A 25,805-nucleotide genomic window follows, 5' to 3' on the forward strand; every position below is an offset into this window, starting at 1 on the left:
CCCCGGTCCGGGAAGATCCCACATGCTGCGGAGCGATTAGGCCCGTGAGCCACGGCCGCTGAGCCTGCACGTCCGGAGCCTGTGCTCCACAACGGGAGAGGCCACAACAGTGAGAGGCCCGCGTACCGCCAAAAAAAAAAAACAAAACAAAAAACATTGGAGTTCGGAGCAGAGGCAGGTTTATTGCAGGGCCAAGCAAGGAGAAGGGGTGGTTTATGCTTGAAAACTCTGAACTTTCTGGTGGTTTCCTGGGAGAAGTTTTCATAGGCAAAATTTTGGGGTGAGGGCTTCAGGGTTTGTGACTTTCTTCTGATTGGTTGGTGGTGAGGTAACAGGGCAGTGTTACAGGAATCTTGTGCTCAGCCAGAAGTTACCATCATCTACTTGGGTGGGGGCCTTACTGGGGACCTTAGTTCATTCAGAAGAACTCAAAGATATTGTTATGTATATCCCTTGAGGAGGACCAGGATCTTGCTTTAATCGCTGCACTATAGTTTCTTGACTATTCCTCCACTGTTTCTGCATTCCCTGTTTCCCTGATTAGCAACTGTTTGAATCTGCCCTTTGGAACTCAGGGAAAGTCTAGGAGGCTGAAGCCTTCATCTTACAAATAAGAAATGGGGGACCCAGAAAGGGTTTTTTGCCCAGCAGGGCCAGTTTCAAGTTCTGCTGTGACCTTTCATGACTCAGAAACAAGAAAAACATTTCTGGCAAAGCAATCAGATTCTGGGTTGATGGTCAAGGTAGAGCTGAGCATTGCCTGTTGGCTCAATGGGACAAAGAAGGGTCCACGATGTTGCCAAGGTTTACAATGTACATGTGGAAAGATGGGGTTGCTATTATTTGAAGTTGATAAGGTGGAGTCAGGAGTTTGATTTGTGGACTTTAAATGTGTCTCTAAAAAACCCAAGTGGAGAGAGAATATCTCATTCTGTCTGGCATTCAGGGTAGAGGTCTGGGACTGTGGGTGGAATTTTGACTCTTGAGTGTATACACAGTACTTAAAGAGGTAAGATTCAGTGCTACCACAGGGATTATAAGACGAAAAGAGTCCTGAGAACTGAGTCCCGAGGCACTTGAACAATTAGAAGTTGGGGGGAAATGAGCGCCATCCGCAGTTTCCACCGAGGTAACCCCGCCTTGCCCGTCTAAACTCCAGAACTACATTTCCCAGAATCCTTTCCGTCTGTGCTTCCTGGTTAGAGGCAGGTTATGAAGTCCCGCGACACGTAGAAGGCGGAAGTGAAGCGGAAGCCATTACTCTCCGGAGGCGATTGCTGCTGTACACATGGGCAGAGGAGTGGTCCACTGCGGCCACTTCCGAGCTGTTGGTCCCCGCGGCAGACCGGACCTTTCAATGAGCTTCTCGTCCCTTCGGCGGCAGCTTTCTTGACCTCTGCTCCCTGTGATTCTACCCTCCGTGATGTAAGACCCACTTTCCTCACTTAACCCTTTACTCCCCGCCTTCCTGAGGACAAGAGAGGCCCACAAGGCAGGGAGGGGTAACGGGGGACAGGGACCTGGGACCGGGAAGCCAGGCAGCCAGGAGGAGTATGTTTTAGATCCTGTGATGAGCTGTATGAAACGCTAGTGATGAAGATTAGGACCACTGTATTTAGCGACGAGGGGGAGGCACTGGTGATCTGGTCCAAAAAAACTGACATCTTGGGATGGGGACAGAAAAGCCCGGCCGAAGTGAATTCAGGACATTATTTGGGGGTGGGGTGGGGTGTGTGTGTGTGTGTGTGTGTGTGTGTGTGTGTGTCTGTCTGTCTGTCTCTCTCTCAGGAATTGGAGACCGCAAAGATAAACTACCTACTTTTTGCTTTGTGGTCAGCTTTGTCTAACATTAATAGGAGCACACTGGTTTTCTTTCTGTTAGCATTTGTCTTGAATACTTTTTACACTTAAACTTTTTGGTTGTTTATCTTTATTTACTTTAGTTGACTCTCGTGTAAATAGCCTATAACTAGATTTTAAAATGCACTTCAACATTGTTGTTTTTAATTTGAGAATTAGTCCATTAATATTTATTGTGATTACTAATATTTTGCGTTGATCTTTACCATCTTATTTGGTACTTCCTGTTTATTTTTTTCCCTTCAAATAATTCTTTTATCAGAATATAGGACATATATGTCCCACAAAAATATGAAAACACAGAAAATTAAAAGAAAAATAAAGTGAATCTGCAAACCAGGCCAAGAAAAATAAGAATTCGAAACCTCGGAAACCTGTATTCTCATAAACTGCGTCCTTCTCTTTCCCCATGATTTTCTTCCTGGATTTTACTGTTTATATGTTTTCTCAAAAATGTATTTACTAATTTTGGTAATTACTTGTAGGTGGACTTACACTAAAGTATTTTCAGAGACACCTTCTTTCCATATTGATAGAAGTACCCATTTTAATTTAGATATTTCCAAATATCTTGTAGAAGATTACATGCACCTACCTATCCATTCTTTTTCAGGTATTTTGTGACTTAACTTTTAGTCAGTTTACAAAGTTCCACATACCGGGGTTTTGTTTTCAAGTTGTGTTGAATATATATATGGATTTTGAGAATATTGGCATCATTATGCCATTGAATTTTACAATTAATTAGTTATATCATTTTTTAAAAATAAATTTATTTATTTTTGGCTGTGCTGGGTCTTTGTTGCTGCGTGCGGACTTTCTCTAGTTGCTGCGAGTGGGGGCTACTCTTCGTTGTGGTGCACGAGCTTCTCACTGTGGTGGTTTCTCTTGTTGCGGAGCTCGGGCTCTAGGCCAGCGGGCTTCAGTAGTTGTGGCACGTGGGCTCAGTAGTTGTGGCTCGCGGGCTTAGTTGCTCCACAGCATGTGGGATCTTTCCAGACCAGGGCTCGAACCTGTGTCCCCTGCGTTGACAGGCAGATTCTCGACCACTGTGCCACCAGGGAAGTCCAAGTTATATCTTGTATAATGCCTTTCAATAAAGTTTTATGAGGATCAGCAAAAACGATTTAAGGGTTTGGTTTGTTGTTGTTAGATTTATTCCTAGGAAAGTGTATATTTTCCTTTTGCATCACACACATTTTTTATTATTTACTTTCTTTGCTAGACAGGCTGAGGACTTTGAGTAGCATTGAATAGAGTTTGGATAGCAAACTTGAAGCAGTACTATTTTCTTTCTGACTTTAAGGGAAGTTAACTTGAATGTTTGCCGGAAGCTTTTTTTTGGAAAGCGTTTATTAGGTAAAAGAAGTCTCCTATTTCCTAATTTAAGAGTTTTTGTCATGGACAGCTGTAAGCTTTTAACAGTGATTTTCGCCCCCCCCCCCCCGCCCCCAGCAACTACTTTGATGTTGATGGATTTCAGTCACCTTTTGCAAACTATGCCTGGTCTGTGGTAGGTTCTAGTTCTGTTTGTGCTTTGAATGAATAAGTGAAAACTAGGACTTTCTCATTTACCTGATAATGTGGTGAGTTAAACCAATTGATTTTCTAATGTTACATTAAATTTGCTTTGGTAAAATAACTAAATTGGAAAGGATATGTACTGTTTTATCATTTTTGGTTTCTGGTTACTAGTGTTTTTGTTTGATGATTTGCATCTATGTTTGAGTGAAATTGGCTTGTAATTTTCTTTTTCTGTGTCAGGTTTATTCCAGCCTCATAAAGTGGGGTGGGAGTGTTCCTTTTTTTCCCCTAAACTCTGGAATATTTTGCCTAAGAGTAGAATAACTTGTTCCTTAAAAGGGAGTTTTACCAGGAAAAACCATTGGGGTCTGAATTTTCTTTGCGGAAAATTTTAAAGCTGTTGTTTCAGTTCTATAAGAGTCATAAGGCATCCAAGTTCTCTATTTCATTATGGTAAGTAAAATTTCTTTAGGAATTTATTCATTCCATCTAAGGCTAAACTTATCAAAGTTGTTAATAATGTGCTTTTATTATATTTTTAATGCTTGCTGCCAGTGTAGTGTTTTCTAGGTTTTCATTCTTGTATTTATATGTTCTTTTTAAAAAAAAATACATCCTGCCAGAATTTTGTCAATTTTGTTTTTCATGAAGAACCACTTTATTTTTTGTTTGTTTTTTTTTGTGGTACGCGGTCCTCTCACTGCTGTGGCCTCTCCCGTTGCGGAGCACAGGCTCCAGATGTGCAGGCTCAGCGGCCATGGCTCACGGGCCCAGCCACTCCATGGCATGTGGGATCTTCCCGGACCGGGGCCAGAACCCGTGTCCCCTGCATCAGCAGGCGGACTATCAACCACTGCGCCACCAGGGAAGCCCCGAAGAACCACTTTATAATGTACATGTTTTCTATTTCATAACTTTCTGTTCTTTATAATTGTCTTCCTTTTACCTTTTTGGCATGTTTCTTTACAGTTTCTTACATTGGAACCTGCATATCCGAAAGGATTACATGATAGTATTTTATTATACTTCAGTTCTAAATATTATGACTTCTTTGGCGTGTGAATTATTTAGGCCTTTTTCTTTTAATTTCCATTTCTGTGACGTTTTTCGGGTTATCTTTTGGTTATTGTTTGCTAACTTGCTTGCACTATAGTCAGAGATTGATGTCATTTTCTGAGACACACATTGTGCCCCATGTGTGGTTGGAGTTTATAGTTAGGAAATACTGTTTCGTCTTGTGCAATCTGCATATAGTTATTGAATTGTCTGCTTGAACATATTATTGAGAGCTCTGGTAGTGGCTTTGTCCATCTCCTTAGAGTTCTGCCCCCCCCCGATATATATATATATATATATATATATATATATATATATATATATATATATATATATATATAATAAATTTATTTATTTAACTTTGGCTGCATTGGGTCTTCCTTGCTGCACGCGGGCTTTCTCTAGTTGCAGTGAGTGGGGGCTACTCTTTGTTGTGGTACGCGGGCTTCTCATTGAGGTGGTTTCTCTTGTTGAGGAGCATGGGCTCTAGGCGTGCAGGCTTCAGTAGTTGCGCGAGGGCTCAGTAATTGTGGCTCGCGGGATCTAGAGTGCAGGCTCAGTAGTTGTGGCGCACAGGCTTAGTTGCTCCCCGGCATGTGGGATCTTCCCCGACCAGGACTCGAACCCGTGTCTCCTGCATTGGCAGGCGGATTCTTAACCACTGCACCACCAGGGAAGTCCTACCACGGATATATTTTTGAGGCTATTATGACATATATACAGCTTTTTCTTGGATTGTACCTCTTCTTTTTGTAATTCCTCAGTTTTCTCTATTAACCTTTTTGCCTTAATTCATTCTGATATTAATATATTTAAACCAGGTTTTTTTTTAAAAAAGTATTTGCCTTGTATATCTTTTTAAAATTTCCGTTCTTGCTATATCCTTTCTCTTGTAAACAACATATAACTGGATTGTTTTTATTCCATTTTGAGAATATCTGTATTTTAGTTGAAGCATTTTGTCCCTTAACATCCTTTTTTCTTTCCTCTAGTTTCCTTTGATTTGAGTACTTTTTTCATTCCACATTTTTCTCTGCATATTTTGAATTTATCTACATGTTTATGTGCATATTGAATTTATTTATGTCTATTATTTTAGTGGTTATTTTGGAGTATTATTCATGTTCATTCATGAAATTTAGATTTTTTTAAAATTAATTAATTAATTTATGGCTGCGTTCGGTCTTCATTGCAGTGCGCAGGCTTCTCATTGCAGTGGCTTCTCGTTGCAGAGCACGGGCTCTAGGTGCACGTGTTTCAGTAGTCGTGGCACGTGGGCTCAGTAGTTGTGGCACACGGGCTTAGTTGCTCCACAGCATGTGGGATCTTCCTGGGCCAGGGCTCGAACCCATGTCCCGTGCATTGGCAGGCAGATTCTTAACCACTGTGCCACCAGGGAAGTCCCTAGATTTTTGATATGTTATCACTCTCCTGATTTACATGGTTTTGTGATCATGCATTTTAATTCTATCTTTTTTTAAACCTCAGAAGAGATTATCACTGTATACAGTCATTTTTAGTTGCATTTTACCCACACATTTTCCATTTTGTATGCTTACTTTGATTCTTTGGACTCTTTGATGTAAGTTCTTAACACTGTTTACTTTGGTTCCTTGATTTTTTTCTTTCTCTCTAAAATATGTAGTTTAGAATTTCTCTTTTCTGTGAATGGCAAGCCCAAATATACCATTATTTTGCCATCTTAGTAGATATTTTGTTTGCTAAAGGACTGTATATTTTATTCCAGAGCCATGAAGATGTTCCATTATCTTCTGGCTTCCATTGTTGCTGGCGAGGAGTCAGGTGTCAGGCTAATGTTTATTTCTTTAAAGCAGTGATTCTTAAAGTGTACTCTTCAGACCTACAACATCAGCATCACCTGGGAACTTATTAGAAATGCATACTCTTGCATACTCTTGCATCCCCAGTTTCTGATGAATCAGAAACTGGGGATGCGGCCTAGCAATGTGAATTTTTTTTTGCGGTACGCGGGCCTCTCACTGTTGTGGCCTCTCTCGTTGTGGAGCACAGGCTCTGGACGCGCAGGCTCAGCAGCCATGGCTCATGGGCCCAGCCGCTCTGCAGCATGTGGAATCTTCCCGAATCTGGGCACGAACCCGTGTCCCCTGCATCAGCAGGCGGACTCTCAACCACTGCGCCACCAGGGAAGCCCTTTTGGTTTGTTTTTATAAAATATGTTTTCAGTGTGTTTTAACAAGCCCTCCAGGTGACTCAGATGCAACTTGAAGTTTGGGAATCATTGCTTTAAAGGTAACCTGTGCTTTTCCCCCTGGCTGCTGTTAAAATATTCTTTTTGCCATTGCTGTTTCTCTGGTTCAGTGTTGTTGTATCTGTGATCTGTTTTTATCTTCGATCTCTTTATATTTGCTTTTTGAAATGAGAAATCCACAGCTACTGTATTTTGCAATAACTCCTGTGCTGCTTCTTTCTCCCTTTGGAATTCTATTTAGAATCAGTTCAGCTCTTTTCCCTCTGTCCCCCATGGCTCTTTATACTTATCATCTTTTTATCTGTGTGCCCTCATGTTTATTCTCTAGAAGTGGTTTTTAAATTTAAGCCTGCATAGAAGTCATCTATAGTGCTTGTTAAAACAGATACATCAGTCTGCTCCAAAGAGTCTCATTCAGTTGGACTTGGATATGAACTGGGCATCAGAATTATTAAAGCTCTCTAGATGGTGTTTATGCAGCTGGCTGGGGGACCACACTTTGTGTGATACTCTAGAAAACAATTTTTTGGGGGCTGTGTGTAATCTGATAAAGCTATTTACCTAGTCTCTGCCATTTTACCTTTATTTCAGCAATTGTAATTGTCGTTTTAGAAATTACACATTTTTAAATTTCTGAGTATTTATCGCCAGCTTGTGAATGATTTTGAAAGATATCTGTCCTTTTTTAAAAAATTAATTAATTAATTAAATTTATTTTTTGGCTGTGTTGGGTCTTCATTGCTGCACCCGGGCTTTCTCTAGTTGCGGTGAGTGGAGGCTACTCTTTGTTGGGGTGCAAAGGCTTCTCATTGAGGTGGCTTCTCTTGTTGCAGAGCACGGGCTCTAGGCGCACGGGCTTCAGTAGTTGTGGAACATGGGCTCAGTAGTTGTGGCTCGTGGGCTCTAGACTGCAGGCTCAGTAGTTGTGGGGCACAGGCTTAGTTGCTCCGCGGCATGTGGGATCTTCCCGAACCGGGGCTCGAACCTGTGTCCGCTGCATTGGCAGGCGGATTCTGAACCACTGTGCCACCAGGGAAGTCCGTGAACCCATTCTTGAATGGAGCCCCCATGGGCAAGAAAGCTGGGCTTTTGCAGCAAGGTGGGGTCACCTGAGGTCTCAAGGACAGACAGACAACAACCTTCATGGATGTGTAATCAGAACCTGGATGTCAGTACTCAAGGGAGGAGGGATTTCAGAGTGTGAACATGTGTGGGATGGGGGAGAGGAAGGCCCAGGAGAACCCTGGCCCTTAGGGATCCTGGCAAAGGAGGAAGGACCAGGAGCAGGAGCCTCCAAAAGAGCATTGCCATTGAGATGGGAGAGATGGAGGACGACCTTGGGATATGATGCACAGTGGCCAAGAGCAGAGGTTCCCCGGGAAGAGGGAGAGAGGGGAGGTTGGTAGTGGGCAGGATCATGTATTGAGGTCAAGCAAGACAAGAATCAGGAAAAAGCTGTTTCCTGATTTGGTGTCAGGGGGTTCACATGCAGAGGTCACCTTGAGAGGGGACATGTGTGGCTCTGGAATCAGGTTCATTAGCCCCTGTTTGTGACCTTCGTCACATGACCTAACCCTTCAGTACATGCCCCACTTTTCTCAGGATACTGCTTACCTCCTGGGGAAGTTGTGAGAATTAAATGAGAGTCCCTGGAAAGACTCAGGAGATACTTTGTACATAGTAAGCATGCTTATGTTGTTATTTGTAGCATTGGTATTGATGTTGGCAAGAAAAGTTGGGGGACAGAAACTTGAGCAGAAGTTTGTAAATTGAGAATAGAGGAATAAGTGGGAGGTGAGGGTGGAGACCTTGTTCTTCAGTGACTCTGAACCTCTTTTTTTAAACTTATCGAGTCTCTCCTTAGTAATCTGATGTTGGAACCCAAATCCTCTACTTGAGAAAGGCAAAGGTTTGTTCCAAGTTCGACCTCAGAAGGCTTGCAATACCTCCTTATACCCAGAAGGTGGCAGCACCTGATCTCATTTGGAGACAGGTACCATGGTATCTAGAAATGAATGAAAGATGGTTATTTGTGTATATTTCCTCACTGCAAAAGAGGAAAGAGAAGGGAGCTAATATTTGTTGAGAATCTACTACATCAGCTGATGTAGTATTCTTGAATCTCTGAGAACCCTCACTGTTCTCACACAGGTGGTACTTATCAAATAAAACCATGCCCCCACTGCCACCTCCAAAGGGAGGAATGAACTCAGGCTTTGCAGTGAAAGAAATTAGAGCCCAGGTCTCACCCCTGCCACCTGCTATGCAATTTTCTGGCAGTTACTTAAACTCTCTGAGCCTGTTTGCGCACCTCTGATGGTGCTATAAGACCCGTCTGATAGGTTTTCTGTGGGGTTCGGGTAAACCCAACACTGGATTGTGCTTAACATGAGGTGGGACCTGGGTTCCCACCAGTGCAGTGCTGTTCACTCTCTTTGTAAACCTTTCAAAGAGAAATGCAGCTACTTTTATTATTATTACTTCACCCAGTTTCATAAGTTGTTCCCAAGAGTATTACATTTTTCTAATTGTGTTTTATTACATCTGGTTTGTTCACATTTCTAGAAAATAGATAAGACTGGTGCTTGGTAACATTTAATTACAGCTCAAGGAATTAAACAGCTTGCCCCTTATTTTCCAGTTAACAAGCTATAAAATTGTGTTCTACAGTATTTTACATCCCTACTCAGTTTTTAATTTGAAAAGAACATAATTCATCACCTTGGCAAACAAGTGTTTTTTTTCTAGTGTATGATAAATATGTGTGTAGCTAAAGAGACTGCAGATAAAGCAGTTTTGGGAGCATTTTGGCAACACTTACTAAATGTTTAGTCATAAATGTTGACTAAACATTTCACTATCTAGAAATTCGTTCTAAGGAATAACTTGAAAAAAACTGCAAAAATTTAGCTGCAAATATTTCTTGCAAGTGTTGTTTTTCTACTTGTGAAAAATTGGAAATATTCTAAACATTTTAACGTTAAGATCATTTCAATAAATTGATGTGCCTATTTAGAAACACTTAGAAAATGAAGACATTAAAATATCAAAACATTAATGAAAATGAAAATACATTATACAAATAGTATAGCTGATTATAAATTTCATCTGCAAAAGAAAATATTCGAGAATATCCAATATTTTTGACAAAGAAAAACTCATGAGTGACACGTTGTCCTAGATACCAGAAGATACTAAAGTAATGTGATCTTTTTTAACTTATCATTTGAACTTAATTTTACTATTCATATATCCTTTTCTTCATTCAATATTTTAAAATAATTTCTATGTGCGAGGTACTATGCTTGGCAAATGTATAACCGAATCACTTGGCTGTATGTCAGAAATTGCTAAATTTATAGCAAATCAGCATAATGAGATTTGATAATCACCTATATGAAAAAAAAAACCCAAACTGCTAAAGGATTAATTCAGCCAAACAATAAATGACTGGGGTAACTATGACATATGGATTAGCAGTGATGGAGGTCAGGGCAAGATGCCCCAAAATATGCCACTTTGGCATATTGGTTATTTTAAATTAAAGTTACATAAGAAACAATTGGCGTGAGAAGGACACTCTGACCCTTTTTTGCTACCCTGAAAGTAGGAAATAAATCTCCCTTGTGAAAGGCACCTTCCCTGTACCAGAAGGCAGAGACATCCTTATCTCCAGAGATAGATATGAAGTTCAGGGCTGAGAAGGCTGTATAAACAAAATTTGTTACTTCTTTACCAATTTACTACCTCAGGCCCAAACTTTGTCATGTCAGTTCTTCACAAATTTATTGCTTCTTTGTCTGAAAGGTATAAAAGCTGGCTGCTTTGGTCAATTCTTTGAGTCTCTTTTTTTTTTCCCCGCGGTATGCGGGCCTCTCCCGTTGCGGAGCACAGGCTCCAGACGCGCAGGCTCAGCGGCCATGGCTCACGGGCCCAGCCGCTCCGCGGCGTGTGGGATCTTCCCGGACCGGGGCACAAACCCGTGTCTCCTGCATCGGCAGGCGGACTCTCAACCACTGGGCCACCAGGGAAGCCCCTTTGAGTCTTATAGAGAATAATGTGACATTGACTGAGAACCAGACAACATATCAGCGACATAGAGTCTAAACACCACCCCAGGCTTAACATGTATACAGGTAGCTTGGTCTCCAGGTAGCTTGGTCTCTTTAGGAGTCCAGAGGTGTTTGAGATTGTGCTATCTTGGTTTTGGTATCAGGGTAATGCTGGCCGTAAAGATTGTGTTAGAAAAATGTTACCTCTTCTATTTTTGGAAAAGTTTGAATGGATTGGTGTTAATTCTTCTTTTAAGTGTTTGGTAGAATTCACCAGTGAAGTCATCTGGTCCTGGACTTCTCCTTGTTGGGAGAATTTGATGACTGATTGCGCCTGTTTATTTGTTATGGGCCTGTTGATTTTCTATTTCCTCTCTAGTCCATTTTGGTAAAGTGTATGTTTCTGGGAATTTGTCCATTTTATCTAGATTACCTAATTTGTTGGTGTACAGTTGTTCATGGTATTCTCTTTATTTTTTAAAATATTTTTTCTATTCTGTAATGTGGATTTTTTTTTTTTTTTTTTTTTTTGGCCATGCCTCACGGCTTGCAGGATGTTCGCTGACCAGGGATTGAACCCGGCCCTGGCAGTGAAAGCCTGGCGTCCTAACCACTAGGCCACTAGGGAACACCCTTTTAGAGTCTTTTTAATTTCTGTAAGGTTGGTAGTAATGTCCCCATTTTTACTTCTGATTTTAGTTATCTTGTTGATCTTTTGAAAGAACCAACTTTTGTTGATTCTAGTTTTTCTGTTCTCCATTTCATTTATCTCTGTTCTAATTCTTTTGCTGCCTTTAGGTTTAGTTTGCTCTTATCTTGTGGCTTAAGGTGTAAAGTTAGGTTGTTTGAGATCTTTCTTCTTTAATGTAGGTATTAACTGCTATAAATTTCCCTCTGAGCACTGCTTTCATTGCATCCCATCAATTTTGCTGTGTTATATTTCCGTTTTCATTTGTCTGAGTTTTTTCTAATTTCCCCAGTGATTTCTTCTTTGTCCTGTTGGTTGTGTGAGAATGTGTTGTTTCATTTCCATGTATTTGTAAATTTTCCAGTTTTCCCTCTATCATTGTTTTTTAGGTTAATTCCATTGTGGTTGGAGAATATATTTTGCTATTATTTGTCTTAAAATTGGTTGAGAATTGTGTTTGGCCTAATTTATGATTTATCCTGGAAAACCCTAATTTTCTTTTTTTTTGTAAGTGTAGTTCATTGATTTTCACTGTGCTTGTCCACTTTTTAATGTAGACATTTAACTGTATACATGCTGAGAATGATTTTAATCTCATTTCACACGTTTTTATTTGTTGTATTTTCATGTAGTATAAAATATTTATTAAGTTTCCATTGTTTCATCTTCTACATAAAATTATTTGTGTGTCTTTAACTTCCAAATATTTGAGTATTTTCTAGATATCTTACTGTTATTAATTTCTAATCTAGTACATTTGCTATCTTTCTAAATTTGAGACTTTTTTATGAGACTTTTTTATGGTCCAGCATATATGATCCAGACTCTATTGCTGGGTGTTGAATTGGAGAAAGTTAAATGATTTGGAGACGTGGTGTAAGAGGTAGAATTCATTGACTTTTTTTTTCAAGAGTTTTAAAACGTCTACTTTATTTTATTATTGAAGTATAATTGATTTATCATGTGTTTATTACTGCTGTACAGCAAAGTGATTCAGTTATACATGTACATACTTTTTTATTATTCTTTTCCATTATGGTTTATCATAGGATATTGAATATAGTTCTCTGTGCTATACAGTGGGACCTTGTTGTTTATCCATTCTGTATATAAAAGGTTACATTTGCTAACCCCAAACTCCCACTCTATCCCTCCCCCAAACCCCTCCCCGTTGGCAACCACCAGTCTGTTCTCTATTCATTGACCTTTTCTGCCCCCACCCCCCTTCATTTTCTACTTAATATCCGGTAGTGGATTAGGACCTGAGTACAGTGGTGCACTCTTCTAGTTTACTATATAGTTTAGGAAACAGAGTATAAAACAAGGAAATAAAAACAAGGGAGTAAAAACATAAAAATACATTGTGACAGGTTTTGTTAGGAGAAAGAGAGTCAGCTAACAGAGAAAGCCAAGTTTTTTCATATGAAGGTAATTTAAATTTGTAATGTGAAGAAGGTTGTGTGGATTTTTCTTTAGTTTCTAAGTGATTAGAGCTATGGAATGGAGCAGTTAAGTTGTAGCGCTTTTTTTAACATCTTTATTGGAGTATAATTGCTTTACAATGTTGTGTTGGTTTCTGCTGTATAACAAAGTGAATCAGCTATATGTATACATATATTCCCATACCCCACCTCCCTCTTGTGAGCGGCCGGAGGGCTGGCTACTGTTTCTCTTTGTTGAGCCCAGAAACACAGGCTCAACAGGCTTTTGTAGAGATGTTCTTTGGTGGCTATTAGTAGGCAGTGAGAATATGATTTTGAATTCATATTGGACCTTGAGTGTTAGAGATGAAAATTAAGGGACATTAAGGGAAGCCTTGGCAAAGCACAGAGTATGAAGAGCAACAGGGTAAGGGCTGATTCTTGAGCAAATTCAGCCTTTAATGGTAGAAGGAGATCTTCTGAAAAAACCTTGACAGAGTATCAAGAGAAGTAGAGAGAGAACCAGGGAGAGAGTTATATAGAAGCCTAGAAAGATAATGATTCTCGAAGAAAATAGACACCAAATTTTGCTGAGGATCTAAGACTGAAATGCACTTAACTGGATTCCATTGACGCAGGACACAGGAGTAATTGTATTTTCTGTGAAGATGGAGATGATGGTAATTGACATTAGGTACACTAAATTAGGGAGATAGTGTGGACTGTCTTTATAAGCTTTTGCTCTGGAGGGAGGGCTAACTGTAGTCGAGGCACATCTGAAGAGGTTGGCTTTAGAAGGGAGGGAGGGCAGACATCTTACTGGTAATAGGAGTCATAGGTCAGGTGTGGGAGGAATTTTTGTGTAACTGGAGACGTGAAAGTAAGAAAGACTCCACTTAACTTTTTTAAAGTAGAGTATAATTTACGTTCAAGAAAATGCACACATCTCAGGTGATCAGTTTGATGAATTTTTTGACACGGTGTACATTGTATAGCCACTAACTGAAAAATAAAATAAAATATTTCAGTTGCCCCAGAAAGTTCCCTCTTGCTTCTCATTCTGCCACCATATCATATTCCTGCAAGGAGGCAACCAACTTTTTTCCTTCTATTGACTTAAATAAACACATTTTGCTATCAACCTTAATAAATTTTACCTATTTGTGGAATTGGAGTTATAGAGCTTTTTTTTTTTTTTTTTTGTCTCGCTTCTGTTGGTCAGCATTATAGAAGTTCATCCATGTTGTGTGTCTCAGTAGTTTCTTTTCGTTGCTGAGTAGTATTCCACTCCACATACCACAGTTTGCTTATTCATTCTTTTGTTGATGGATATTTAGATTGTTTACACTTTGGGGCTATTAAGAATCAGATTGCTATGACCATTTTTATATGAATCTTTTTGGACATGTTTTAAATTTTTTCTCTTGGGTAAATATCTAGGAGAGGAATTGCTGAGTCAAATGGTAGGTATACTTTTTAAGAAACTGGAGCATTGTTTTTCAAAGTGGTTGAACCATTTCACACCCCCACCTTTAGTATATGAGAGTTCTGGGTATGCTGTATCCTTGCCACCATTTAGTGTTTATAGTCTTTTAATTTTGGCTGCTCTGGTGGATTAAAATGTTATACCATTAGTTTTAATTTGCATCCATCTGATGACTAATGATTTTGAGTAACTTGTCATGCTTATTGTTCCTCATTAAATTTTGTGAAGTGTCTAAGTGTAGCCCTTGTTGAGTTTTTTAAAATATTTTATTATTGTTTTGTAGGAGTTCTTTATGTAGTCTGAATGTGAATTCTTTGTCAGGTGTACGTACTGCAAATATCGTTTTTCCCCAATCTGTGGCTTGCCTGTTTATTTTCTTTCTTTCTTTTTTAAAAAATATTTATTTATTTATTTATTTATTTTTGGTGGTTTTGGGTCTTTGTTGCTGTGCGTGGGCTTTCTCTAGTTGCGGCAGGTGGTGCCCGGGCTTCTCGTTTTCGTGGCTTCTCTTGTTGCGGAGCATGGGCTCTAGGCACGTAGGCTTCAGTAGTTGTGGCATGTGGGCTCAGTAGTGTGGCTTGTGGGCTGTAGAGCTCAGGCTCAGTAGTTGTGGCACACGGGCTTAGCTGCTCTGCAGCATGTGGGATCTTCCTGGACTAGGGCTCGAACCCGTGTTCCCTGCATTGGTAGACGGATTCTTAACCACTGTGCCACCAGGGAAGCCCCTATTTTCTTAATAATGTCATTTGATGACTAGAAATTTTTAATTTTGGTAAAGTCTAATTATTGGTTTTTTTAAATGTTTAGTTCTGTTTGTGTCTAGTCTAAAATGTTGTGTAACTCAATGTTGTTAAAGTGTTCTCTGGATTTTACTTTTTGGTGTCTGAGTTATCTCAAAAAGTTTTTTTTTAATTCAAATTTTTGTGTATGCAGTGATAATGGAGGTCAAAGTTCCTTTCTGTCCATTAAGTTCTTGCAGCACCTTGTTTTTTTCCTAACTTGAAGATCTAATTGGCTTTCTTGGGCGATTTATGAGTTGGGCAGCATCCCATCTACCGACTATAGAAGGGTGCTGTCTCAGCACTATTTAGTAAAAAGACTACTTTCCCTAATGAATTACTTTATTCCCTTATTGAAAATCATTTGACTATGCATGTGTAGGTCTATTTCTGTTTTGTTCCATTGACCTTTTTGTCTATACTTATTCCAACAGCTCTTCATTTCTGTAGTAAAGTTAGTAATATGAATCTTCCAAGTTTATTTTTCTTTCTTAACATTGTTCTGGCTCTTCTAGATCTTCTGCATTTTGGTACCCATTTTAGGTTTGGTTTGTCAATATCTAGAACATAACCTGCTGAGATTTTGGTGATGACTGCGTTGTATCTGCAGATGAATTTGGGGAGAGTGAATACCTTAATAATATTGACTCTTGCAGCCCATGAAAGTGATATAGCTCCTCACTTATTTAGGTTTTTTATTTCTTCCAGCATGGTTTCATAGCTTTTATTTGGTTTATTCCTATGTGCTTTATATGTTTTATGCTATTATAAATGAAAGTATTTTTTAAGTTTCATTTTCCAGTTCTTTGCTGAGTTATGTTTTTTTAGTTGTGATTACTGTGAAATGAAATGCAAGATTATTTGCTGAAAGCAAGGGTCATGTAAGACAGTTTTGGGTTTAGGGAAACTGGTGAGATTTTTACATGGTTTTGGGGAGATTGGATTACCACTTATGCTTTTCTTTAGTATAGATGCTCCTTCAAGGTTAGTGACTGTGTTTTGAAAGCTGCTAGTGTGACTGGGTGTGTGCAGACTGGTCTTTCCAAGTACCTTCAGGGAGGAAACAGATGGTTGGAATCATCCCAGACTGGTCTTCTGCTCACTGGGGGTATACTAGGTAGAGGATTAAAGGAATTTGGACAAAAATTTGTAGAAGTGATGGATCATGATGGATCTCTCAGCTGAATAGGTGGGGCAGTGAAGAAGAATTTGCTGTTAGGGAGCAAGGTGGTAGAAGCCTGGGTGGCCTGGAATCCCCTCTAAGTGGTAGAGTTTATGTGAGAAGCATGTTGTGTAGGAGGTTTTGTCCAGAGGGCAAATTTCTGAATCATTTTTTGTGAAGTGAATCCGATTCTGGTGATGACAAGGCCTGGGCTGTGGCCTACAGGTGTGTATGTTGGTGTGGAGTGGGGGGGCCAAAGGCATTGGCGATCAGAACACATGGTCCAGATGGACCAGTCCTCATGGATGCTGGAGCCATCCTAAGCCAGGAGGACTATGCCTTGAAGTTGAAGAAGTCTGGGACCCAAGTGTTCAATGAGTGACAGAGTTTAACAGAATTGTAACTGGGGACAAATTACTTGAGAGAGTGAATCTGAATCTTACTTGAGGTAGGTCAGGGACCTCCACCACATTGCCTGGAGGTTTTACCTAAGCAAGGTTAAGGCCCAAGCTGAGACAGGCTGCCCCAAAGAGGAAACGCTGAAAAACAAAAGTCAGAATTGTCCTGTTAGTGGGATCGACAGAAAGCCTTTGGCTACACCTAGTAGTCTTTTTCTCATTTACTACAGATGCCTGCTCCAAGAGTCCCATGAGAGCGAGAGAGTAGCTTTCTGGTGCCAGTGCCCTGCTTTCGTTCAGGCAAATTTACTATCATTCTCGCAGGATGGCAGCTCTTGGTCTGTCTCCCACATGTGGTAAGTTCTTCGGGGGATGAATGCCCTCAGAAATCAAGCTTCAGTGGCCCCTGCCCCTTCACTGAGGGCAAGGATGTGCACAGCTAGTGGGAGGGCTGCCAGGTTAGAAGTGGAGGAGGACGCATGAACTGAACGGGGGTGGGAGCGAAGCCCTGAGAGCTCCCCAGGTGACTGTGTCTGATTCAGGGTCTTTGTGAGTTTGGGTGAGGCAGGGAGTGTTTGTAGTTGCTGTGTAAGGAGGGATACTGGTAATTGGTAACCCTGCGGCATCCCATTTATTATTTTGATAAGTCTGGATGAAGTAACAGCTCTATCTCAGAACTTCTATTTCTTTACCCATAAATTGAGAATATATATCACTATCTTTATGGCTATGTAGGCCCACCACCCTTTTTCCTGTCCTTGAGTAGAGCAGGGCTTCTCTGGCTTGTTGCACAACAGTGTGTGTGAGTGAGTGTGTGAGGGAACGTGAGATTGGGGCATGTGCACTGCACACATATCGTTAGTGTGAGACCGTTTCCTGATCTGCGAATGTCAGGTGGGCTTTAATCCTCATGGGTCCTCTCTTCTCTAGCTATGTCCAGCCAGGAGCCTGCCTATGTCCATGAGTCAGAAATTCCTCTTTCTTCAAAAGACCATTCCTGTCCCCAGGATGTGGAGCTGTTTGCATACAATGGCCTGGAGCCTCATACATCAACCATTGTTGGTTCCCAGGTACACCAAGATCTCAAGGCCCCTGGGGGTGGAGGAGGCACTTCCCTAGAATGCCCGCAACATCACATGTTAGGATTCTTTTAGATCTTTTTTTTTTTTTTTTTTTTTGTGGTACACGGGCCTCTCACTGTTGTGGCCTCTCCCGTTGCAGAGTACAGGCTCTAGACTCGCAGGCTCAGTGGCCATGGCTCATGGGCCCAGCCGCTCCACGGCATGTGGGGTCTTCCCAGACCGGGGCGCAAACCCGTGTCCCCTGAATCTGCAGGCGGACTCTCAACCACTGCGCCACCAGGGAAGCCCTCTTTTAGATCTTTATCCAGGCTGATCGATGCATGATCAGGGTGCAAGAGGAAAAGCGGGAGAAGTTGGTGAGGCTGTCCTGGTATCAGGGATGTTAGGCGAAATGACTTATATAACAGGTGTTTCTCTCATAGTATAGCTCAAAGCTCTCAGGCCAGGTTTGGAGTGGAAGCAGGTTTGATCCCATGTCAGAGTTGCATTTGAAGCAATGAGATTATCTCATGAGATTTCTCATTGGAAGAGAAGACATCTGAGGAGTGACTTCTAGAGTAAATGTTTAGACCCCAGATCCCCGTATTGAAAATCCTGTGTTTAGAGTCTCTCCTGTGTAATCTTTAGCCTCAGCCATCTTTGAACACATACAGGCTGGTTTCTCACCGACCCCAAATGTGTGTGGTGTTTCAGGACTCAGTGACTTTCCAGGATGTTGCCGTGGACTTCACTGAGAAGGAGTGGCCCTTGCTGGATTCTTCTCAGAGAAAACTGTACAAAGATGTGATGCTGGAGAACTATAGCAACCTTGCCTCAGTGGGTAAGGCTGGCGGCATTTGTTCATTTATTCGTTCATGAATGAAATGTTTTTGTTGTAAGTAGTTGCTGTGACCCAGGAACTGTGTGGGGATTCGGAACACAGTTATGAACAAGCCGACCTGGTGCCTGCCTTGATGGTACCTTGGATATTGAGACCTGTCCATTGCATTGCCCTCAGAGGTTGTCGAGGGTGTCTGAGCTTGGGCATAGTTTTCTGAGTTAAGACGTCCTCAACCCTGGCAGTCCAGTGGTTAGAACGCTGAGCTTTCCCTGCCAAGGGCACGGGTTCAACCCCTGGTCAGAGAAGTAAGATCCTACAAGCCGTGCGCCACGGCCAAAAAGAAAAAAAAAATCCTCATTCTTTTGAAGGGCAAAATGTGTGGGTATTTGTGGTTTTGTGTTTTATGAAAGCCTTTCACTGTGTTCCTTAGAAATGTGGCACCATCATTTTGCTGCTCCTAAGTCAGACTTGTCCATCTTCAGAGCACTGAAGACCAAAACACTGACCCCAGACTAATGGAAGGGGTTGTCCTCTGCACGATCCTCCCTCAACATGTGTCTTTCCCCGTGAGTAGGGTGTCAGGTGGGCAAACCCAGCCTCATCTCCCACTTGGAGCAAGAAGAGGAGCTGAGGACAGAGGAGCAGGAACTTCGCCAAGGCCCTTGTCCCGGTGAGCACCAGGCAGACACAGGTGCTTCTGAGAATCTGCTCTCTCCAGTGGTTGGGATGACAGAGATCCATGAGGAAACAGCACCCGGGGAAATCTGAAAATGCTCTTTCTCTTTCACTGTCCCTCCATCCTCTCACAATTCTTTTGGTCTCCATGTTCCTTCTTCTTTAAATTCGACATGTGTCCAGATGGGTCCTTTGTCCCATTCTCTCCTACTCAACATTCCTGATCTCACTCTTAATGTCATTATCAATGTCATTCTTTGAAGAGGTGCTTCTTAGTGAGTCAGCTTAAATTTCTACCCTTGTCACTGCCAAATATCTCACATAACCAGATTTTTCAGTCATTTTTACTCATGTGTGTTCTCCCCTTTCATATTCCCTTTCCTTCTTTAGGGTTAATATTTGCAAAGAAAACCACCTCTTTTTTTTTTTTTTTTTTTGCGGTACGTGGGCCTCTCACTGCCGTGGCCTCTCCCGTTGTGGAGCACAGGCTCCGGACGCACAGGCCCAGCGGCCATGGCTCACGGGCCCAGCTGCTCTGCGGCACGTGGGATCTTCCCGGACCGGGGCACGAACCCGTGTCCCCTGCATCGGCAGGCGGACTCTCAACCACTGCGCCACCAGGGAAGCCCCCACCTCTGTTTTTGTCACCATCATCCCTCCATTTTCTTTCTCCAGCAAGTTAATATTTTCCCAATTTGTTTCAGATTGGGAGATTCCATCTAAAACCAAATGGTCAGTTCTTATGGAAGATATTTTGGGGAAGGAAACATCTAATGGTGTGACAATGGTAAGATTTCCTTGGGATAATTCTGGATCTTCCATATTGGGAGAAGACAGGGGCAGCCTGAGTTAGAAAAGCAGCTCAAAACCAGGCAGGTCCCCAAGAGGAAACAATGTCAGAGACACTGAATATTACCGATTTGGGGAAAACCCTAAAACCTGACCCCAAACCTCTTCACTTGAAGTTCCAGTGAGTAAATATTTCTATAACTGTGTCTCACATGTTGAATGTTGGGGCTTAATTGAGTTTTAAACAGTTAACAAAGTATATGCAAAAAGCTTTGTGAAAGTTATACACATGGAGCCTCAGAGCATAGCATTCACTTGTTTTCTTTGATGGAGTCCAAATGAGGCAGGAGCAGTACTTTTGCACTGCAAATTATGACACCATTAGTCATGATGATGCGCTTCTATTCATGCCAGTTTATGTAGGGATAGTCTTAGGAATGTAATGAATATGGGAAATGTCTTAGTCAACCCTCCCTTTTCATCAACAGGAAAGCAGTCGGCTTGGAGAGAAATCCAGTGAATATGCTAACCTGTTTGACGTCTTCAGCATGGGTGCTCATCTGACTCAGCAAATGGGAAGGCACACTAGCAAGAGGCCTTATCACCGCCGGGACTGTGGGGTGACTTTCAAGAACAGATCCCATGTAACCCAACATGTGAACATTTACAATGGGAGGAAAATGCATGAATGTCATCAGTGCCAAAAAGCCTTCACCACAAGTGCTTCCCTTACACGGCACAGGAGAATACACACTGGGGAGAAACCCTATGAGTGCAGTGCCTGTGGGAAAGCTTTCAATGACCCCTCAGCTCTTAGGAGTCATGCAAGAACTCATCTCACAGAGAAACCCTTTGACTGCAGCCAGTGTGGAAATGCATTCCGAACCCTCTCCGCACTGAAGATACACATGAGAGTTCACACTGGGGAGAGACCTTACAAGTGTGATGAATGTGGGAAGGCATATGGCAGGAGCTGCCATCTCATTGCACACAGAAGAACACACACTGGAGAGAGACCCTACGAATGTCACGACTGTGGGAAAGCTTTCCAGCATCCCTCACATCTCAAAGAGCACATCAGGAACCACACTGGAGAGAAACCCTACAAATGCACACAGTGTGGAAAAGCCTTCCGATGGAAGTCCAACTTTAACTTGCACAAGAAGAACCACATGGTAGAGAAAACATACGAGTGTAAAGAGTGCGGGAAATCCTTTGGGGACCTCCTGTCACGGAGAAAACACATGAGAGTTCACATTGTAAAGAAACCTGTTGAATGTAGACAGTGCGGGAAAGCCTTCAGAAACCAGTCCATCCTTAAGACACACATGAATTCCCACACTGGAGAGAAACCGTATGGGTGCGATCTCTGCGGGAAAGCCTTCAGTGCAAGCTCCAACCTAACTGCGCACAGAAAAATACACACTCAAGAGAGGCGCTACGAGTGTGCCGCCTGCGGTAAGGTCTTTGGTGATTATTTATCGCGGAGGAGGCACATGAGCATTCATCTCGTAAAGAAGCATGTCGAATGCAGGCAGTGTGGGAGAGCCTTCAGAAACCAGTCGACCCTTAAGACACACATGAGGAGTCACACAGGAGAGAAGCCTTACGAGTGTGATCACTGTGGGAAAGCCTTTAGCATCTGCTCGAACCTTAATGTGCACCGGAGGATACACACCGGGGAGAAGCCCTACGAGTGCCTGGTCTGTGGGAAAGCCTTCAGTGATCACTCGTCCCTCAGGAGTCACGTGAAGTCGCACCGGGGAGAGAAGCTCTTCACGTCATCAGTGTGGAAAAGGCTCCAGTGACACATCTCTTTAAAGAGAAACACGAGAGCGCAGACCTGGCAGGTGTAAGGAAGGCAGGAAGCCTTGATGAACTCATCTCACTGGGCACAAAAGAATATGTGTTAACTTGGGAGAAATCCAATTTGTGTAATAACTGTGGAAAGACTTGGGTTTTTCCACATCACTTTGGAGATAGCATGAGAACTCAAGATAGTTGAGAAAACATGTGTTTGTGGTGTGAAGAAGCCGTCAGTGTATGTTCAGCTCTCAACAAACGAGAACTTAGGGGGAGAAACCCTAGTCTGATATTTAATGTCAAAATGACTTTACCATCACCTTGTACCTTCTTGGCACAAGAGTAAGCCCACCAGGGAGGATCTCTGTAAATTCCAAGACTGGACAGACCTTTCCTGGTCTCACTGTATTCCTCATGAGAGAAATCACACTGAAGAGAAAAACCTATGAAATAAGGAACATGGGCAAGTCAGTAACGGGTGGGCAAACTATGGCCAGCTGTCTGTTTTTGTACAGCTGGCAAGCTGAGAATAGTTGTTGCATTTTTAAGAAGAAAAATATGTGCCAGAGACCATGTGTGGCCGACAAAGTCTAAAATACTGTCTGGCCCTTTACAGAAAAAAATTGCCAGTCCTTGGTCTACAGCAGTGGTTCTCAATTGGGGATAACTTTGCTCCCCAGGAGACACTTGGCAATGTCTGGAGACATTTTTGGTTGTCAAAGCTGGGGAGGTGCCACTGGCATGTTTTGGGAAACATCGGGGATGCTGTTAAATATCCTGCAGTAGACAGGGGCTTCCCCCAAGATAGAGAAATTATGTGCCCCAAAATGTCAATATTGCTGAGGTTGAGAAACTTAGCCAACAATCCCTCCATTTTTTATGAAACACGTGGGTACTCACACTAGGAGAAATTTCTCATTAAAACTTCAAAATTATAATCAGTGTAATTCTTTCAGGAAACACATGAGAACCCACACTACAGACAGTCCCTGTGTGGAGATAATTTCATCCACAGCCCTGTCACTTGTGCATATGAGAATTCACTCCCCAGTGGGATTTCTTAGTAAATGTGGAATTGCACTTATCAGTCTTTCATCATGAAAGTGGACCCCAGCTCATGAATTTTTAAGTCTTTAATTTTAAGATCATGCTCTTCCAAATAACCCTTATGCCTCATCACAGAAGGTTTGTATATAGTATTTTTACTATAATTTCATTCTCAATATGTGTTCATTTCCTTTTGGACAACTTACTTGACCGATGGAATTTTTTAGAATAGTGTTACATGCTGTGTAACATGTGGGTATTTTTAGTACCTGTTTGTTACAAGTATCTAATTCAAATGCAGTTGTGATCAGAGCAGGATGTCTTCATCAGATTGATCCTTTGGAATGTTTTTGGCCTCCAATCCAGCCAAGAGTAACATATAGTTGCTCCTTCAGTATCTCACATTCTTTATATCAAGAAAGTCCAAGTTTCATCTGATTAGTAAGGTGTGCTATTTTTAAAAGTCCCTTACAGGTTTTCCTGCAGCTAGTACAGTCCATGTCCACAGCCTGGCCATTGACAAATAAGCAGATAACACTGTATGGGCTGTAAAAAAAAGCTCTTGAAAAAGAGTCATTCTTACCTAGATTCTTCTCTACATTTTTTTTTTCCTGCTCTTCTCATTACTTCTCACCTTGAAAAGAGATTCAGAATCTTGTGTTCAAGGTGCATCTTATGACCGTGAGGATGCAGGCCACAGGCTGAAGGGGGAGATAACAGCAGAAAAATCACAATGATCCTGGCTTCCCCTGTGGCTTCTTTGAGTGTCTGCAGTAGTCCTGGATTTGTTGTTTCCAGACTTCCTATTACATGAGCAAAAATAAAACTGATTATTGGTTTAAGCTACTTCAGATATTTGATTGTTTAATCTATTTAATAATTGTTTTATTGGTGGCAGGAGGGTTCCGCTGTACCCAGCTGGATCCTATCTTTAACCCATACATATGGCCATTAGTGAGGTTGGAGAGCTGCTACATGTGTGGGTATAATTTGCTTATACTTTTAATTGTTGGATATGGGTTTTAAAAATCCTTAAACCATGTTTTTAAATTGTATTTCAGATCCCTGATGTACTTAAACATTACTTCTTGACTTGTGTTGAAATAAGTGTATTAGTTTTCAAAAAAGCTGTAAGAAGTAGGTACCACCAGTAACTCCCTTTTGCATATGGGCAGTCTGAGGCAAGGAAGTTTAAGGGTGCTTGTGTGAGGTCAGCTCATTAACAAGTAGTAGTGTCTGTGTTTTGAGTCCATACTCTCTTATGTCAGGCCCTGTTTGGTGCCCTGAATCTATAGCAGTGAGTCAGGATTTTTGCCTTCATGGTGATCACATTCTACTTGGGATTAAGGCACTTGATAAACAAATGAGTAAATATATTGTATATCAGATGGTGGTCAGTTCAGTGCTGGGAAATTTAAGCACAGTGATGATGAGAGGGATGCGCGGGTTCAGTGGAACTATTGGATGGATAGGGAAAGCCTTTTGTTTAAGGGGACATTTGAGCAGAGATGTAAATTCACTGCCGGTGTGCACCGTGTTGTAATGTGGGGAAGAGCACCCTCGGCAGTTCAAAGGTCATGAAGAAGAATTTTGCTTGGGACAGAGGGGCCAGTGTGACTGGAGTCAGGCAAGCTTGGGAGTTGCAGGTGTTGAGGTCAGAGCTGGATTGATGTCCTGTTCACTACAGCATCTTGTGGGTTAACTGGAAGGACTTCGCCTTTCTTTCTCAGTGTGGAAAGTCAATGGAGGATTTTGGACAGAGAAGTGACAACCATTCAATTTCTGTTTTTAGAGGAACATAGTGGCTTATGGGTTGATAGGCTAAATAGAGGGACAAGATGCAAACAGAAACCTGTTAGAAGGTCATTGCAAAGTTCAAGTTAAATGTAACAGGGTCCAGATTATTAGTAGTAGGGGTGTTTTGAGGGTCACGTTGAATGTGGCTGCAGTTTCTTTTGTATTTTCATCCCACAATTCGTTTAACTAGTGCTGATGTACAGTTAGTTGCTGGACTATTTCCACTTTTCCCAGTTAGGAACAATGCTGCTTTAAGAAATTATGTACATGCCTTGTGGAGCGTTGCTGAGTTATTCCAGGAGTGTGAAATTGCTGGGTTGTAAAGTCTGTGCATGTTCATTTTATCTTAATGCCACAGTTGTTTCTGCAGTGTTTGTGTAATGATACCTGTGTAGTAACATTTAAAACAGGTTTTACTGAAATGCAGAAAAGTGCTTAACTCATACGTATGTACAGCTAAATTATCACATGAACACATCCATGTAAACAGGCAAGAAAAATGTTTTACTCGCATTCCTGATAACCCCTTCTCTCTTCGTCCACATAACAAACCTTTCCTTACCCTTCACAAGTGACTAATATTCTGACTCTGACAACATGGCTTGGATTTTTGTTTTTGAACCCTATGCAAATGGAGCCACACAGTATACTTTCTTTAGTGTCTGTCTTAATTTGCCCAGTATTTTTGTGAGGACCTCTAGATAGTAATACATTTTATTGGGTTCCATTGTTTGAATATTCCGTTTATTTAAGCAGTTTGTGTTGATGGACATTTGTCTTTTCAGCTTGGGGCTATTGTAAATAATGCTGCTGTGAGCATATTTTAGTATTTCTGATAGTGCATAAGTGCATATATTTCTTTTGGGTGTATACGCTGGACTGAGATCACTGGATCACATGGGATGCATATTTCATAGATGATGCCAATTTTCCAAAGTGGTTGTACAAATTTGTTTTTCAACAGGCTGTTTTATGGAGTTGGATCAGATGATACTAAAGTTGCCTGCCTTTTTCTTACTGATTTATATATTCCAGATGTGGGCCCTATGGCTGGATACCTTTTGCAAGTAATTTTTCCCACTCTGGCTTGTCTCTTCAGTGTTTTAATTGGTGTCTTCTGTTGAAATGAGTTCTTA

At 41.5% G+C, this 25,805-nt stretch overlaps 1 protein-coding gene across 2 annotated transcripts; it reads left to right on the forward strand.

The window, feature by feature from the left end:
- Positions 1-1,260: 1,260 nt before the first annotated feature.
- Positions 1,261-23,718, forward strand: ZNF317 (zinc finger protein 317). Of its 2 annotated transcripts, XM_082622496.1 has the most exons (7): positions 1,261-1,425; positions 16,887-17,012; positions 17,587-17,726; positions 18,432-18,558; positions 19,133-19,228; positions 19,938-20,020; positions 20,511-23,718. In XM_082622496.1, the coding sequence occupies exons 2-7, from the start codon at positions 16,982-16,984 to the stop codon at positions 21,828-21,830; spliced, it is 1,797 nt and encodes a 598-aa protein (XP_082478622.1). In that variant the 5' UTR covers positions 1,261-1,425; positions 16,887-16,981; the 3' UTR covers positions 21,831-23,718. The 2 variants fall into 2 exon arrangements, with proteins under 2 accessions (XP_082478622.1, XP_082478623.1); XM_082622497.1 differs by lacking the exon at positions 16,887-17,012.
- Positions 23,719-25,805: the final 2,087 nt, after the last annotated feature.

Source organism: Mesoplodon mirus (genome assembly GCF_964341445.2).
Source record: "Mesoplodon mirus genome assembly, chromosome: 5".
Classification (NCBI taxonomy): domain Eukaryota; kingdom Metazoa; phylum Chordata; class Mammalia; order Artiodactyla; family Ziphiidae; genus Mesoplodon; species Mesoplodon mirus.

Coding starts and splice junctions, on each gene's coding strand:
- ZNF317 (XM_082622496.1), top strand. CDS start 16,982: ATGGCAGCTCTTGGTCTGTCTCCCACATGTG. Junction 18,559..19,132: donor TAGCAACCTTGCCTCAGTGG/GTAAGGCTGGCG, acceptor CCCCGTGAGTAG/GGTGTCAGGTGGGCAAACCC. Junction 20,021..20,510: donor CATCTAATGGTGTGACAATG/GTAAGATTTCCT, acceptor TTTCATCAACAG/GAAAGCAGTCGGCTTGGAGA.